Raw genomic sequence first — 17,586 nt, forward strand, 5'->3', positions numbered from 1 at the left:
GTCTTCAATTTCAATAGTATATGACATCATTTAATAATTTTTAGAACTACCTAAAACTCATTTTAGTAAAAATCTTTTTAAACACATATGAGCTCATTAAAGTATATAAATATAAAGGAAAAGAAATGCCTACATACATAAAAGAATTTTTAGAAATTCTCAACCCATGTCGGCCGCACTTTCAGCTCTGCCCAACTTACGGTCTCCCGAACTTGAGCCTTAGCGTGTTGTGCGAAAGCTAAAGCCAGTCATACCTGTTTGTACGACAAAATAACATCGTATTATTAAAGTGTGAAATTACATTAAAAGAAAATGGCAAAATTGTGACGGACAATACATATCTTTTACTTATTGGACTTACATGAAAAGAAAAAAGAAAAAAACTTGGAATAATTGCTCAGAGATTTTAAACATGGAGCAAGAGCGACTCAATAAAATTAGTGGCCTAAAGCCAAGTCTTAACATGACGTCTCAAGTGTATTCTATAAAATTAGCTCACACACGTGCATCCAATGAATAAATTTAGTTGGAATATGGCCAGTACGATTTCTCGTGCATTAAATGTACATATTGTTGTAGTAGTCCATTCTTAAATCATACTCCCTCCATCCCAATTTAAGTGTCTTACTTTGACGTACAAACAAGTATTCTTGATTTTGGCTTTCCCACATCCAGCTAACGCTCAAGTTTGGGCTACGACAAGTCGGATGCCGCCAAAAGAGCCAACATGGCACATCTAATTTGCAATCTTCGGTTTAATACTATTATTTATTGTATCTGTCTATATGTATTGTTTTGGTCAGCTTCGCCCACCGGAGATGCCAGATGTTCCTGCAGAAATAAAAATGCGGAGGCATCCAGTTGACCCGGAACTGTTTTCTGAGGATGGAGGTCGAGAGAGATGTAGTGTAAGTCTCGAAGACTTTGTCATAGGAATATCCGTACGGGTTCTCCCTTGTGAGCACATGCATCACCATCATTGCATCAGTAGATACATGTCGACTGGTGATACTCGGTGCCCACTTTGTCGCCGAGACGTTATGATTTAGGTCCTTAGGATAGATATTAGGATAAATTTTACCTTTTATGTAATTAGTTTAATTTTCATGTATCTAGTGAGTTGTTCTATCATTATTAGGACATTGAGAATTTTGAATTATCTTGTAATAAAACTATGTATATTTTCTCCGGTTAACTCTCTCTGTCACAATTTTCGAATTTATTCCATTCAACTTCTGTCACTATGTGAGATTTTTTTGTTGTGTTTGAATATTAAGTTGTTACTTTCTTATTTTGACCAACCGTACATGAGAAAATTGGAAAACATTTTTCCAAAATGTTTTCCTCCATTCCAAACACATCCCTAGTCATCCAAGTGTGGTCTCTATTGAATATTGATGAGCTATTCAATTTAATAAAAAGAGAGGTCTAGAGATGATATCTCCTCAAAAGAAGTTGGTCCAAAAGAGTCTCCCTCTTCTCACTACGGGTCCATCTGACGAAGGGATTTATCCTTTCACTCCAGCATATTTAACATTTCAATGCTAGACATTTTGAGAAAAATTCCTTGGCCGATGCTTTCCAAATTGGTACGTACTATTTCTGACTCAAAATTTACAATATTACATCTAAAACTATGGATGTATACAGGTCAAAATGAGTTTAATTAGTCCACTGGCTCTCCTAGTTTATCTAAAAGTATAAATATTTTTTCATGATCACTGTTGGTAGATAGAAGTTAAACTCGTTAATTCTACTGATTTAGAACTACCTGAAAATCATTTTAGTAAAAATCTTTTTAACCACATATGAGCTCATTAAAGTATAAATATAAAGTAAAAAAAATGCCTACATGTAAGTAAAAGAATTTTTCGAAATTCTCAAATTTTATAATACAAATATAAAGTTAAAGAAATGCCTACAAGAGGCGAAAACGAGAAAACGAGAGAGCAACAAGAGGCAAGAATCTAGCGAAGAAATGACTATTTTTTAGGTTAATAGATAAGATCAATAGAAGAAAGTAACAGGGAAAATAAAGTGCAGCGGATGGGGCTACTCTTCCATTAACTAGGGGTCCCGGGTTCGAGCCTGAGTATGAAAAAATCCTTGTTAGGGAGCGCTTACCCTGGATGTGCCATACGCAACGCGAGTCCGGATTAATCAGGCTTCAATGCGGATACCAGGCACCGGATAGAAACAATAAAAAAAAAAGGAAAAATAAGGTAAGAGGTTCGATAGCTTTTGAAAAGAGATCATAAGAGCAAAAAGTGAATTTAACTTTAAAAAATAAGGTCAAGACCTAGAAGTAATTAATTGCAAAGTTTGACATTTTATTGAAAACTTTTATGAAAACTACAAAAGTCCCTTGGTTGTCCCTTAATACTAGTAGTAATTTTGATCTAAGTTTTTATTAAATTTAAAACATCATTTTCGCACAAATATAAGAACTAAAGACGATATTTAAATAGCAAGACAAAAGTATTCTTTTGTACAAGCCACTTGATTAGTGTGATTAGGGGTTTCAAATGAGCTGGCTTGACTGAATTTGGGTGGATCAAAATGTGATGAGTTAATAAATGAATAAATTAATGACTCATGAAAAATTTAATTGAGCTAAAAATCAAATCATAACTCAACACGTCAATTTTAACTAAGTTTTAATTTCTTCGTTTGCTTTACAATTTGTTTAAATACCTAATAACATTCTGTTTTTCTTTATTATAGCAGTATATAACATATCAAAAAAAATATCTTTAATTTTTTTTTTACAACATGTTTTATGAGTCAATTTGAGTAACATATCAAATTATAAATTAATTGATTTAAACATGTTAAATTAACCCGAATTAATAAATAGACTCACCCACACAACCAAACTTAAAAAAATTAGGCAGCTCCTATTTTTATAGGCTAATTTTGTTACGCTTGAAGGCCAATCCGTGCAAGAGAATGTATGATTTAGTTCTAATTTTTTTTTTTGTTGCGCGGATCGTCCTTCATTTGGGGTGGTCTTTAATTTTTGGCCTTCAAATTGGCGGTCTTTAATTTATGGCCTCTACTTTTGCAAATTTTGCCTTAAGACAGAATTTTCAAAACTCAAATTCTAAGGCCCAGACAGAATTTGTATGAGCAGAATTCTGGCTTGTGAAATTCTATCTTAAGGTAGAATTTACAAAGATAGAGGACAAAAATTACAAACCACTAATTTGAGGGATAAAAATTAAATAACACCCCCAGCAAAGGCCAATCCTGCAAATTGCCCGATTTAGTTCAGAGAAAAAAAATTCCCGGCCCAAAACAAAGCTTCACCCAGTTGGCCAGTCTTTTCGAATCTGCAATCCGCAAAACCCTACCAACTTCACTGTAACACAGTTGTTCGGATTTTTGCTGTTTGACGTAGGAAGAATAAGGTGATAAAAATGGCATCCAGTGATCAAACAGTGTTGCAATATTCACCATCATCAAAAACTTTATCAGCTAAAGTTCACCCTTTAGTCATTTTCAACATTTGTGATTGTTATGTGAGACGACCTGACCAAGCTGAACGTATAATTGGCACACTTTTAGGGTCTGTATTGCCTGATGGTACTGTTGATATTAGGAATTCTTATGCTGTTCCACACAGCGAATCGCAAGATCAGGTTTGCCTGTGGATTCCTTAAAATGTAGCCTTTTCTTGCTTCTCATTACTGTTGATTCTTTAAAATTTAGCCTTTTTTGCCTATCATTACTGGGGATTCTTTAAAATTTAGCCTTTTTTGCCTCTCATTGCTGAGGATTCTTTAAAATTTAGCCTTTTTTGCTTCTCATTACTGTGGATTCCTTTAAGTTTAGACTATCTTTTTGCTTCTCATTACTGTGTATTCTTTTAAATTTAGTCTTTTTTGCTTCTCATTACTGTGGATTCTTTAAAATTTAGCCTTTTTTGCTTCTCATTACTGTGGATTCCTTTAAGTTTAGCCTATCTTTTTGCTTCTCATTATTGTGTATTCTTTTAAATTTAGCCTTTTTTGCTTCTCATTACTGTGGATTCCTTTAAGTTTTGGCTTTTTTTTTTTTTTTTTTTGGCTTCTCATTACTGTGGATTCTTTTAAATTTAGCCTTTTTTTGCTTCTCATTGCTGTAATTTAGCCTTTTTTTGCTTCTCATTACTTTGGATTCCTTTAAGTTTAGCCTATTTTCTTGCTTCCCATTACTGTGTATTCTTTTAATTTAGCCTTTTTTGCTTCTCATTACTGTTGATTCTTTTAAATTTAGCCTTTTTTGCGTCTCATTACTGTGGATTCGTTAAATATTTTTTTTTAGTTTTTTTAAAAAAAATTGGTTATGCTGAAAGGAATTCGAAAAAGCTGCATTTCGATTATAACTCTCTCTGTTGAATGATCTTTGTGCAATTTGTAGTAAATTTTTGTAACGAATATATGTTAATTATATCACTATCCTGTTTAAATACTGATGATCGTTGATTAGTTTGCACATCGTGGTAGTACACAGTAATAAAATGTGTTTGAACCAATCAAATGCACGGAAAATACTAAGAGAAAGGAATCCATTTTGTATAAATTCTACTCTCCAATCCGCAAAACCCTAGCAACTTCAGTTCTTTGTTTTTAGCTCGTCACATACGAAGAGCAACGGGATAATAAAAATGGCATTCAGCGATCAAACAGTGTTGCAATTTTCACCATCATCAGCAACCTTATCAGCTAAAGTTCACCCTTTGGTTATTTTCAACATATTTGATTGCTATGTAAGACGACCTGACCAAGTTGAGCGAATAATAGGCACTCTTTTAGGGTCTGTATTGCCTGATGGCACTGTTGATATTCACAATTCTTATGCCGTTCCACATAGCGAGTCTCAAGATCAGGTTTTTTTTCTTCTCATTATTGTGGATTCTTTTAAATTTAGTCCTTTTTTCCTTGTTTTTGAGCAGGTTTAGTCCTTTTTAGATTGATTTTGCTGAAAGGAACCCGAAAAGAGCTGTATTTAGATTAGTCCCTTTTTTTTTTTTTTTTTTTTTTTTTTCAGCTTCAAAAAAACTCTCTTTTCTCTCTCTGTTGGATGATCTTTGTGCAATTTTTACACATTGTATGGTTGTTACCTATTGTTTCACAATGTTTCGTATTATATTGTATTGTACTGTATTTTTTTAATGAATACAATGTTTGGATAGATTGTATTGTTTTCCATCCTTACATAATGCCAGACATCAACAGTTTGAAGGATAAACCTACAATAAAAGTAGGGTACAAGGTTAGAACTATTATAAAAAGATAAGGTAAAGGATAAAATAGAATTATTAGATAATTAGCAAAAATAAAAATGAGGAAAAAACAAGGTAACGACGTGATCACATCAAATCGGTCGTTAGAATATTCTAACAATATTACTTTATTGTTAGAATATCACTGATTAGGGTGCACATTGTGTTTGTACATACTAAAATGTGTCTTGACCATGCAAATGCACGGAAAGTACTTAAAAATCAATCTGGTAACTTTAGATACATTCTAGTAACCCTGTGTAATATTTACTAGTTTATAGATCTTGTTAACTCAGTGTGTGTGACTTTGAATTTTGTTTCTCTGCTTCAGAACTTCCTAGTTTAGGTGTGTTGAGTCCATCAGTTTCACAAGAAACTTAAGGTGTATTAATTTAAATGGAGAAGAATAGACAGGGTGACCATTTTGCACTGTGTTTTTTTGAGGTGCAGAAAAAGAAGAAAACTTAAGGTGCATTAGCTAGAAACATAGATACAATAAAAGTAAAGAGGAAGGACATTTTTGGTACACGGCTATTTATTCTTCCTTTTTGTCCCATTTGGAGGGGGGATTCACTGGAGGCTCAAAAGAAGATGAAGGGTGCTACTGGCAGCAGTGTGTATTCTGTATACTGAATCTCCTCTATTGCCAGTTTGTGGCTTGAGCTAACCAGTAAATATCACTAGTGTTAAAAATTTCGTACAAGATAAAAGATATCGATGGTCCTTGATCCATCTCAACCACATCTAAGAAGTGGTCACATAATGGATCCATTGAGGCAGTGCCTTCACTGGAGAGACAACATAAACTCATGGAGTGGTGGTCCAACTATTAAAGAACTTAATGTTTACCCAATTCTAATATATTATCAGTTTCAGTTTTCTTGTTTGCTTTTAGTTATAGTTGTTACTTCAATTGATTGCAACTAATCTCCTTCTTCCTCATTACTTTTCTGAAAGAGCAATTTCAAATAGAAAGTTTAGAGATGATAATACAAAGAAAAAGACATTGACAAAAAGTTGAAGTTAATGTAAGCGCTATCAAACTAATACACTACCGTCATTAAGGTTTCGGAATAGGACTTTGGACCAGGCTTTTATCTGCCTGATTAGTTTTCTTCCCTTGTGATGCTCTTTTAATAATTGGATACTAGAATCTTTTGAAAGACATATCTGACATGGACAAACCAAATCTTAAATTGTTCTTGCATATTACTCTAAGAGCTGATACATCTTACAAAAATGTCTTCGATACACTTTGTTTTACCAAATTGCTTCTTCTTTTCTTGTGATGGTATTCTTAAGTCTATGTTTATAAAAAGATATCCCCATTTGTGAAATAGACCTTGTTGTAGAAGTGGGTTTATTTTATTACTTTCGCTGAACTTTTGTGCACATCTTTGTTAAAGGTTGCACTGGATATTGATTACCATCATAACATGTTGTCGTCTCATCAGAAGGTGAATCCAAAGGAAGTGATTGTTGGATGGTAATTCTCCATATGTTTATGCTCTTTTATTTTATGCATTTATGTTTATGCCCCAACTTGGTTGGGATTGAGGGACTGTTGTTCTTCTTTTTGTATCTTTCATTTGTTATGTTTATGATACTTGAATATTTGGTGATTAATCAGGAATAAAGGAAATAGTATTTGTTTGGATAAGTGAGAGTAATGGTTAAGATACTCGTTTATTAGTATGTTGTTTGAGATTCTCTCTTGGAATCATACTGCAGAAATACTTTTCGCTCTCCCTCCCTCTCTTTTCACTCTTGTCAAAAGCATTGCCTCTATGAATGCACGATTCTTACCTAGGTGACATTGGGCTGCATTTTATTAATTTTTGAGGAAGACATTATATTGGATTATAAAGAACCTCTAGTATTAAAAAATTTCCCAAATAGTTGAATATTGAATGAAATGGGTCCAAATGGTGCAAAATGGATAGAGAGAAGTCATGCAGCTAGGTTGGGATTGAGGAGTAGTTTTATATCGTCTTGCTTCCGTTTACATTAAATTGACGGCACCAGTTTTCTTGGCACATCATGTGACCTAGAAACAGCTAATGATTTGCAAACCCTGTTGTGGATGATGTTTCATTTGCTAGTAAAGAATATTTTGGATTGTATAAGTTTCTTTTTGGGGTAGGGGTTGGTGGGAAACATGCTTGTGTTGTGTGTGAACCATAATTCAAAGCACCACTATGCACGAAGTTGCATTCAATGCTTGGTTTGATACTGTATCTGTATAGAGGGCTCAAGATTCTGGTAACAAATTGGACTTGGCTGCTCTTATTGATTAAAATTGTCTACATCGGTCATGGTATCTTAATGCATTGTAGAGGTACTTGCTTTCACTGTATAGAGGGCCTCAGAGATGTTGTAAAGGGATGAAATTCTAAGACGATGCTAAGAATGATTAGAGAGATCATTTGATTTAAGTGACAGCATTCTTTGTATAATTTTTTCATTAATAGTATAAACTGATTTGGGCCCTAATAGCTTAGTGGTACTAGCTGCTATAGTTTGCATGTATAAAACATTAATTAATGACTACATTTGTCAAGATGCAATACTTTCCGCCTTTTATATATTATAAAACACTGGGCATTTTTCCAGGTTCCTTTTCCTTGAACATTACATCCGCCCTAAGTTTTGGTTGGTTTACTTATGCACCTCCTATGCTGTGTAGTGGTAACATATCAAATACTTGGAATACTAGAGCTGATGAAATTGTGGATATCTCATGCTTGAACTTTCCAGGTTTTCTACTGGTTTTGGAGTCTCTGGTGGTAGTGCTTTGATCCAGGAGTTTTATTCTAGAGAAACCTCAAATCCTATACATTTGACTGTTGATACTGGATTTCAAAACGGGGAAGCTTCTATAAAAGGCTTTGTCTCTGTGCATTTGTCTCTTGGAGATCAGCCACTTGCTGCCCAATTCCAGGAAATTCCATTGGACCTACGCATGGTTGAAGCTGAAAGGGTTGGATGTATGTCTATACTTATCATCCATTCCTAATAGGATAGGCCCTATTTTCTGCATATTGACTTAGCTATGTCCATGTGTGGGTGATATGTAATTGAGAACTGTTGGTGGTATTTTCTTATAACAATGAGAGTTGATCAGAGTATTTTTCGTAAAATAAATAGCTATTCATCTTAAGGATATGGTGCAAAAAGTTTAAGTCGAAAAGTAGGGTATGGTATATATTCTTTTTGCTTGGAGCAGTGGTTTTTATTTCCTGTTTGCAATGGAAATACTTACTAGGACTTTCTTGTGCTCCTTGATGTAGTTGATATGCTCAAGACAACAACCGTGGACAAACTTCCCAATGATCTTGAAGGAATGGAAGCATCAATGGGGCGATTACTTGCTCTGATTGATGATGTCCACAAATATGTTGATGATGTTGTGGTAAAAGGAACTTTTCCATACTTGAATTTTGCAAGTTTCTGTAGTTTTTATCTGTAATTCTTCATCTTGGTTTTCCTTTGTAGGAAGGACGTCTACCCCAGGATAACAAAACAGGAAGATTCATAGCTGATACTGTGGCTACAATTCCTAAACTCTCACCTCAAGCCTTTGATAAGCTTGTGAATGATGGTCTTCAGGTAGTTTTTTCCCTTTGCTATGTTTATGCTGTTTCTTCCCTCCCCTTTTCCCGAACCAGAAAGTAGGTAGGAGACTGTACAATCAGGATCCTGTTTGGTGGTGATTTCCGGTTTATTGTTTTATATAAAGCTGTTGGGTGGCTCCCTTCATCATCTCTTTCTTGTGATTTTTTTTTGGGTGTTTTCCATAGAATGACCATATTTTAATAACTTTTTTAGCCCAGGTCCTAAAAGATGCCCGTGGCCTGGTTTATCACGATATTAATGAAATCTTGATATTCGACTTGTCTTTATTTGTAGGACCAATTGCTTTTGCTGTATTTGGCAAGCCTCACGAGGACTCAACTCAGCTTTGCAGAAAAGTTGAATACTGCTGCTCAGATCCTGTGATTGATGATCATTTCGTCCTCTTGTAATGCAAGGCCAAATTTTTGCCCGGGTGACTGATGTGTAGTCTTACTTTTCACGACACAGCCAATCCTCTTGATAGATGGGGCCTAGGGGTCATGGGTTTCAAGAATTATACATTATTATTGGCAATGTAGTTTACATGTCCTTTATTTGGTGGGGCGTTGGACTTGGACTAGACTGACAATTTGTAGTGCTAGAGAGGCTCAGAGTACTTAATAGTTTAGAGGTCATAGGCGTAAGGATACAGCATGCATCCATCTTTTTGTAGTTGGCTTTCATCGCATTAAGCTCAGTAATAGTAGTTAAATGACTTCTAGTGATGGCTATATTTATCCTTGGAATCTACTTATTAACGGAAATTTCCAGTACCTTTGATAGCTCCAAGGTCAATTTTTTTTTTTTTTGAAACAGAAATTTTTAATCATTAAAAATTAATTTTAACAAAAACGCTCAAATAGATTTTGACAGAAAATTTTCTTAGAGTTTTTGAATTTGGAGAGGATGGGTTGGGTTTTTCTCAGTTTGCAACTTGCACGCCTAAGCTATGTGATGGTTCTATTACTCTTTGAACTTCAATTTTCTGTCTATGATTATCACCCTTATTATGTCAGACGGTTCTATTACTCATTGAACTAAAAATGCACACATCCAGAGACAGGCACAGGCTCACTGCCCAAGCTCATTAATCCATTTGTTACTGAAAAGGTTTTGCTCATATTGAATGAAGTGCAAAGTCAGGTATTTAAACACCGTGAAGTCGGTACTGGCAAAATGGATAAAAAATTTAATGTATTTTTTCACACCACATTCAAATTTAGCTAATATAATTACTATTGTATAATCAATGTACAATGATGATTATACACTTTTTACACATCGGGGACAGCTACAATGACAGAATGTTTAGATCACCATCATAATGACTACGAGTTTAAACTAGGATCCCACAAAACAAAAGAATAATGCCTAATTACCTAATAAGTACTCCCTCTGATTAAAAAATAATGTCCACTTAGCCTTTATTTGGTTCAAAAATAGTGTCGACTTACCAACTCAAGAAAAAATTAACTTTCTTCTTTTAGATTTTTCATTATTAAGTGATCAAATTCCAGTACCTATTTAAGTAGGGGTAGTTTAGTCCAATGATTTATTTTTTGCCTAGGAGTTAGTATTTTTTTAATGGATGTGAAAAAATGGCTAAGTAGACACTCTTTTTAAACCGGAGGGAGTACCACCAACTTCCTTGACCTTTCAGTACTGGGCAGGCGTCAGCCCCTTACATGGTACTATGACTTTGCGGAGACGTGTTTTTGGTATTATCACCGTAACATATAGAACTTCGATGTATTAAACCTAAACAATTTGTTTTTACGGAGATCCTTTTTTGTTTTCCGAGAAGGATCAAAAGCTGTCCTCATACATGATCAACGAATTTCACATAGATCAAATGCTCACAGTTTTCAGCTGATTCAGTTTACATTAAAGACTATACATTTTTGACATCCTAATTGTAATACTATGTTACTCCACATTAGTAGCATCGTTCGATTAATTGAAGAGTCCTAACAAAAGAGTGACTATTATAATATGAAAAATTCTTCACAATTGCTCGTGAACTGTTGTTCACGTGGAAGCTGGAACTTTGCTACCTTAATTTGTACTATTGATTAGTAATGAAAAAGACAGCATATATCAAGTGGAACTACGTACAGAGTCGAACCATTAAATAATAAATAGTGCATATAATATTAGTATACTGTTTTTGGTTATATCCAAATGTTCCTAGTTGGATTAAAGTAATAGCTTACACCGACCAATCGAAAAAGACGGTTTTGAGGATCATTCAGTGCATTAAAAAACCAACCTCTTAACTGGGATAATCTAGAACTCAAGCTAAGGTCAATTAATTAAAGTATTTTAAATTAGTCGTGGAATTAATTAATTAGCAGAAGTATTTTGATTAATAGTGAGGAGAATGACAGGTAGGATACACAACGTTAAAAGACGGCGATCATGGATTATTATTAGGATCAAGATTTGTCTCATTGTCTCTTTCCATATCTCTCACCGTGCATAATTAAGTATATCTACTAAATAATCTCGATATTATATAATTACGGTATTGTAATCCTCACACAGGCAGGGGAGGATTTAAGTGGAGGTGAGGGTGTTCTTATTTAGAACACCCACGATAAAAAATTACAGTGTGTATATAGCGTAGATTTTCTATGTTTATGTAGATATATTAACTTTTGAACACCCTAGACATATGCAAAAGGTTAACTCAAGCGGTTCAGGGTGTTCAAATTGTCTCTAGCATCCTAAGTTCGTTTCCCATCAACAACATTATTTTTTATATTTAGCTTTTGTGATTTTTTTATTATAACCCTCCGACAAAATTTGAATCCACTACACACATTTTTTATTATAACTTGCCCATAAACCAAATGACCCCCGAGGGTTTACTCAATGCAAATGGAGGGTTGTTTTTATTTAGAGTTGAAGTTCAATCTACCAACATGAAAAAATCTTTTCATAATCAAGTCATATATAAAGTAATAACAAATGAATATATATGATAACATTAATTATTAACTTGGTAAAAATGATAACTAACTTGTTATGACGGGTTAAAATTTATTGATACTCTAAGAAAATCTATTACACTATATTATAACTTAAATTCTTTTATTTATGTATACAATACCTACTCCTTTCCATTTTTGTATTATATAGTTTGCCTTTTGAATTCCATGTTGCCAATTTTTGAACTCAAATTGATGTCAATTGATTCAACTCATTAAACTTTATCGCACGAGTAAATTGTGGATTTCTTTTCTATTTTAATTAAGTCCACCTAGCGCGAATGAATTTTATACCAAGAAAAAAAAAAAAAAAAACGAAGACGTAGCGCGATTTTATTTATGTGAAATTTGTCCCTTGCTGATCAACAGGTACATTTGCCATGTCGAAAAACTTCTCTTTGCATGATTTTTTTTTTTCTCAACCAAATATTTCATCTGTTAAAAAAGGGAATAATTTTATTACTAATTTCAGTTAGACATTTTCTGAAAGGGAATCATTGTAGCATATATATAATTCAATCACTAATATGAGTAAATTACTAAATATTGTAGTTGAATGATAAGTATCTTTCCATCCTTAACAAAAGATTTTAAATGGAAGCAATAGAGAGTCGGTTTTAGTAGAGAAAGCCTTAGTTTAAACTTTAAAGTAAAACTTAGAGATGCAAATTTAAATTAATCGGATAAAATACCGAATATTTGGTGAGAGGTCGGTGCCGTAATTTGTTTATAGCCACGTGCCAGCCAGCCAGGCAATCATTTATTTGAAGTAGCAATCCACCAAATCAATATTAGTAAGACAAAAAAATCGAACACTGGGTCAACTCCCCCCATGTTTCAAACTTGACAACAAACAGAAAAGACAGCAAGTGCCACTTCATCAAATGCTTGAATCAAAGTTCCTTAAATCTCCTATAAATAGCCCCTCTTCTTACACACTTCAATATCCTCAGCTTTCACTCATTCCAAGTACTAACACTACAGCTGCAACTGCTAATTTAGTTAATTTAATTAACTAACAATGCCTTCTGCAGCTGTAACTATGGTCTCCGAATGCACAATTTTTCCATCCCAAAAATCATCTCTTCCTGATCTTAAACTCTCTGTTTCCGATCTACCAATGCTGTCTGTTCACTACATTCAGAAAGGTGCTCTCTTTACTCGTCCCCCTTTTCCTATCACCCAACTCATTTCCCTTCTCAAACTCACTCTTTCTCAAACCCTCACTCACTTCCCTCCCTTAGCCGGTCGATTCGTGACAGACTCAGATGGTTACGTCTACATTTCTTGCAACGACGCTGGCGTTGATTTTGTACATGCTACAGCCACTCACATTTACATTCGAGACGTCATAGGCTCCATTGATGTTCCTCATCATGTCAAAGAGTTCTTTCCGTTTAATCAAAAAGTGAGCTATCAAGGCCATTTTAGCCCTCTTCTTGCCGTCCAAGTGACGGAATTAGCTGACGGCGTCTTCATTGGCTGCGCCGTCAACCATTCCGTCACTGACGGGACTTCTTTTTGGAACTTCTTCAATACATTTGCTGAAGTGAGTAGAGGTGTGAAAAGGATTTTAAGGCAGCCTGATTTTACCCGTAATTCAATATTGATCTCAAACGCTGTGCTAAAACTCCCTGCTGATGGCCCGAAAGTTACTTTCAACAGCGACGCCCCATTGAGGGAGAGGATATTTAGTTTAAAAAAGGAATCAATTCTAAGACTCAAAGCAAAGACGAACAACCAGAAATTGAATTTCGACGGAGAAATTAGCATTGTTGAATTGATGGCAAAACAGAGGAACGATCCCCTGAAATTTGATATGAAAGCAAAAACAGAGACGATAGATCCAGCGGCTGAGATTTCATCATTTCAATCGCTTTGCGCTTTGCTCTGGCGTGCGGTGACACGTGCAAGGAAATTCCCATCTTCCAAAATGACGACATTTCGAATGGCTGTAAATTGCCGTCACCGTCTCCAACCGAAGCTAAATCCCTTATACTTCGGCAACGCAATTCAGAGCATTCCAACTTATGCATCAGCAGGGGACGTTTTATCTAACGATCTGCATTGGTGTGCGGAGCAATTGAACGAGAATGTGAAGGCGCACGATGATGTTATGGTGAGGAAGTTTGTAGAGGATTGGGAGAAGGACCCACGGTGTTTTCCGTTGGGGAATTTTGACCGAGCGATGCTAACAATGGGGAGCTCGCCGAGGTTTCCAATGTACGATAATGATTTTGGGTGGGGCAGACCCGTTGCTGTTAGGAGTGGAAGGGCGAATAAGTTTGACGGGAAGATATCAGCGTTTCCAGGGAGAGAAGGAGGAGGAAGCGTAGATTTGGAGGTGGTTTTGTCACCTGAAACAATGGAAGGTTTAGAGTCTGATCCTGAATTCATGCAGTATGTTACTGGGTATTAAATGTGGGGGTGAAAAAAGGATGAGTACGTATAATGTACTTCTGTATTAGCTGTTGTGGTTCGTGTTTTTCTTCTCTGCTTTGACTGTTCTGATTCATTTTATTTCATTTAGTATGTTCCACAGTAGTATGAAATTGTCAAATTCTCTAGCTGATTGAACGAATTGAATTACAAATTCTGTGCTTATAAAAATAATTCAAATGGACAAAACAAGAACTGGAACGTTAAAACCTGTCATACGAGTAATATTCTTCAGTCTTCAGCTGGAAAAACATTAGTGTCCAAGTTCTTAATTAGTCTCATTAATTGATAAAAAGACTGAGAAATCACATGACCTGCAGAGTCAAACCATAAATAAATATTACTAATGACTTGGCTACAATAGCACTCAACAATATAGCAGAGTAGATATTTCAATGAATGTGTGCTGTATATCTAGAGTGTTTGGTTTATATCCAAATGTTTGCTTGGATTAAAATAATAGCATACGCCGGCAAATCGAAAAAGACGGCTTAGAATCACCATATGGATTAATAAACCAGCCCATTTTAATTAGTGGATAATCTAGAGCACAAGCTACAAAGTCTTTTTAAAATAATTTATTTAATAGTGGTATTAATTAAAGTAGTCCTGCGACAGTTTGAATATGCTGGCACTAAGTATTATATTTCGTTTAATGTTTATTTTATTGTAAGAAGGATAGATTCCAACCCAACTTTTTGTAGAATAACAGCCACCACACAGATTCTGTGGGATCAGGTATTTGTCTCATTTGTCTTCTACTATATATAGTCTCACATGCATGCACAGTTTAAGCTGTTAAGACCGTTTATTCCATGCAAATGCAGTGTTTTTATACCCCCAAGTATTTTCAGTAAGAAAAATGTTCAATTTATTCCTAATATATATTAATTAACTATGTCATCATCCGGTAGAAATTGTCAACAAAAGAACTCTTATAGTCTTTTACCATTACTCAAACTTTTCATATTTGCCCTTATTTTCCAAAGCAGCTCAACTGACTTCTTTTATCCTTATTGCCCAAGCTCATTAATCCATTTATTATTGAAGAGGATTTTTTCATATTGATTGCAGTGGCTACCTCAACTTAGTGGCGAAATCAGGATTTTGTTAAAAAATTTAAAGTTTAATGTACATATGTATAAAAAGTAATTTTTTTTTCATATTCATTGCAATAGCTACATGACTGAAAAGGTTTAGATCGCGGTCATCAATGGTCCGTGACTTTTGTAGGACAAAAAAAAAAAAAAGTTGAACCAAACTAATACAAAAAAAAAAAAAAAAAACATAAGTAGTTTTCATGCACTAATTTAGTGCGTGAAAGGACAATACCGTTAACATTTGGCCTTTCACGCACAAAAAAGAAAAAGCAATGTTCCATAATTGCAAACAATTTTGCACTAGTTATTTTTCTTCCTATTCCAAAAGTCATAAGAGAATTAGTTGTCCATATATTTATGGAAAATAATTTATAAACACTGTATTATACTAATCAATTAATTATATATTCATGTGTACTTACATCTACTTAACACGAGTCGGAACCAAAATGACTCAATAAAAAATCAAGTGAACCAAAATACCTAACAAAAAAAAAAGTTACAAAACTATCTTTAGCGCGGTACTTATTTTTTGCACTAAAGATTTTTTTTTTTTTGCATAAACGATATTTCTTTACTGCCAAAAATAAAAAAAAAATTGGTAAACTTTTTTTTTTTTTTTTTTTTTTTTTTAGCAACACTTAGTAATCGAACCTACTTATTGTTTTTCCATACTTTGACTAATGATTAGTCGTGTGTCAAGACTAAACTTCAATATTTTATATAGAACACGATATTTTTTACTGCGTACAATAATGCGGGCTCAATACATCAAGGATACGTAGACGTTCGGATCGTCATTTTAGGGGTTCAAAAGGTGCCCGAAGTAAGTTTTGTTTGAAAAAAAAACTTAGTGTTTTTGCATACTTTGACCAACGATTAGTCGTGTGTCAAGACTCGAAACGTCAATATTTTATATAGAACCTAATATATTTTCGTACAATAATGCAGGCTCAATACATCAAGGATATGTAGACGTTCGGATCGTCATTTTAGGGGTTCAAAAGGTGCCCGAAGTAAGTTTTGTTTGAAAAAACTTAGTGTTTTTTGCATACTTTGACCAACGATTAGTCGTGTGTCAAGACTCCGAAACGTCAATATTTTATATAGAACCTAATATTTTTTTTCGTACAATAATGTAGGCTCAATACATCAAGGATACGTAGACGTTCGGATCGTCATTTTAGGGGTTCAAAAGGTGCCAGTAAGTTTTGTTTGAAAAAACTTAGTGTTTTTTTGCATACTTTGACCAACGATTAGTTGTGTGTCAAGACTCAGAAACGTCAATATTTTATATAGAACCTAATATTTTTTCTGCGTACAATAATGTAGGCTCAATACATTAAGGATACGTAAACGTTCGGATGGTCATTTTAGGGGTTGAAAAGTGCCGAAGTAAGTTTGTTTGAAAAAACTTAGTGTTTTTTCCATACTTTGACCAACGATTAGTGGTATGTCAAGACTCAGAAACGTCAATATTTTATATAGAACCTAATATTTTTTTCTACGTACAATAATGTAGGCTCAATACATCAAGAATACGTAAACGTTCGGATCGTCATTTTAGGGGTTCAAAAGGTGCCCGAAGTAAGTTTTGTTTGAAAAAACTTAGTGTTTTTTCCATACTTTGACCAACGATTAGTCGTGTGTCTACTTAACACGAGTCCCGGAACCTGATATTTCGGAGTCTTGACACACGACTAATCGTTGGTCAAAGTATGGAAAAAACACTAAGTTTTTTCAAACAAAACTACTTGGAAACACTAAAATGACGATCCGGCGTCTCGTATCCTTGATGTATTGAGCCTACATTATTGTAAAAAAAACGGGGTTCTATATAAAATATTGACGTTTTGAGTCTTGACACGATTTTTGGTCAAAAAAAAACACTAAGTAGGCTCCGATTACTAAGTGTTGCAAAAAAAAAAAGTTTACCAATTTTTTTTTATTTTAGTGCTAGCTATAGCGCAGTAAAATACTGCGCTATGCAAAAAAAAAAAAAATTCTTTAGTGCAGTAAAATACTGTGCTAAATATAGTTTTTTTTTTTTTTTTTTGTTGGGGTATTTTGGTTCACTTGGTTTTTTATTGAGTCATTTTGGTTCCGGACTCGTGTTAAGTAGATGTAAGTACACATGAATATATAATTAATTGGATTAGTATAATACAGTGTTTAT

General features: G+C 34.3%; 2 protein-coding genes and 1 long non-coding RNA gene across 4 annotated transcripts; 2 read left to right on the plus strand and 1 right to left on the minus strand.

Annotated features, from left to right (window-relative positions):
• The first annotated feature begins 3,318 nt into the window (after positions 1-3,318).
• LOC132068358 (eukaryotic translation initiation factor 3 subunit F-like) lies at positions 3,319-9,670 on the plus strand. Of its 2 annotated transcripts, none has more exons than XM_059461931.1 (6): positions 3,319-3,641; positions 6,673-6,752; positions 8,024-8,253; positions 8,557-8,678; positions 8,762-8,875; positions 9,176-9,670. In XM_059461931.1, the coding sequence occupies exons 1-6, from the start codon at positions 3,420-3,422 to the stop codon at positions 9,263-9,265; spliced, it is 858 nt and encodes a 285-aa protein (XP_059317914.1). In that variant the 5' UTR covers positions 3,319-3,419; the 3' UTR covers positions 9,266-9,670. The 2 variants fall into 2 exon arrangements, with proteins under 2 accessions (XP_059317914.1, XP_059317916.1); XM_059461933.1 differs by lacking the exon at positions 3,319-3,641 and adding an exon at positions 4,249-4,870.
• Positions 4,860-8,666, minus strand: LOC132068359 (uncharacterized). The gene is made up of 3 exons (XR_009417383.1): positions 8,529-8,666; positions 5,044-5,233; positions 4,860-5,001 (listed from the first exon to the last, which is right to left on the minus strand). It is a non-coding gene; the product is annotated as an uncharacterized LOC132068359 (long non-coding RNA).
• Positions 9,671-12,688: 3,018 nt separating the features above from the next.
• LOC132068360 (uncharacterized acetyltransferase At3g50280-like) lies at positions 12,689-14,524 on the plus strand. Its single transcript, XM_059461934.1, has one exon. The coding sequence runs from the start codon at positions 12,893-12,895 to the stop codon at positions 14,288-14,290; it is 1,398 nt and encodes a 465-aa protein (XP_059317917.1). The 5' UTR covers positions 12,689-12,892; the 3' UTR covers positions 14,291-14,524.
• The last annotated feature ends 3,062 nt before the right edge of the window (positions 14,525-17,586 follow it).

The sequence above is a fragment of the Lycium ferocissimum genome, chromosome 8 (genome assembly GCF_029784015.1).
Source record: "Lycium ferocissimum isolate CSIRO_LF1 chromosome 8, AGI_CSIRO_Lferr_CH_V1, whole genome shotgun sequence".
Classification (NCBI taxonomy): domain Eukaryota; kingdom Viridiplantae; phylum Streptophyta; class Magnoliopsida; order Solanales; family Solanaceae; genus Lycium; species Lycium ferocissimum.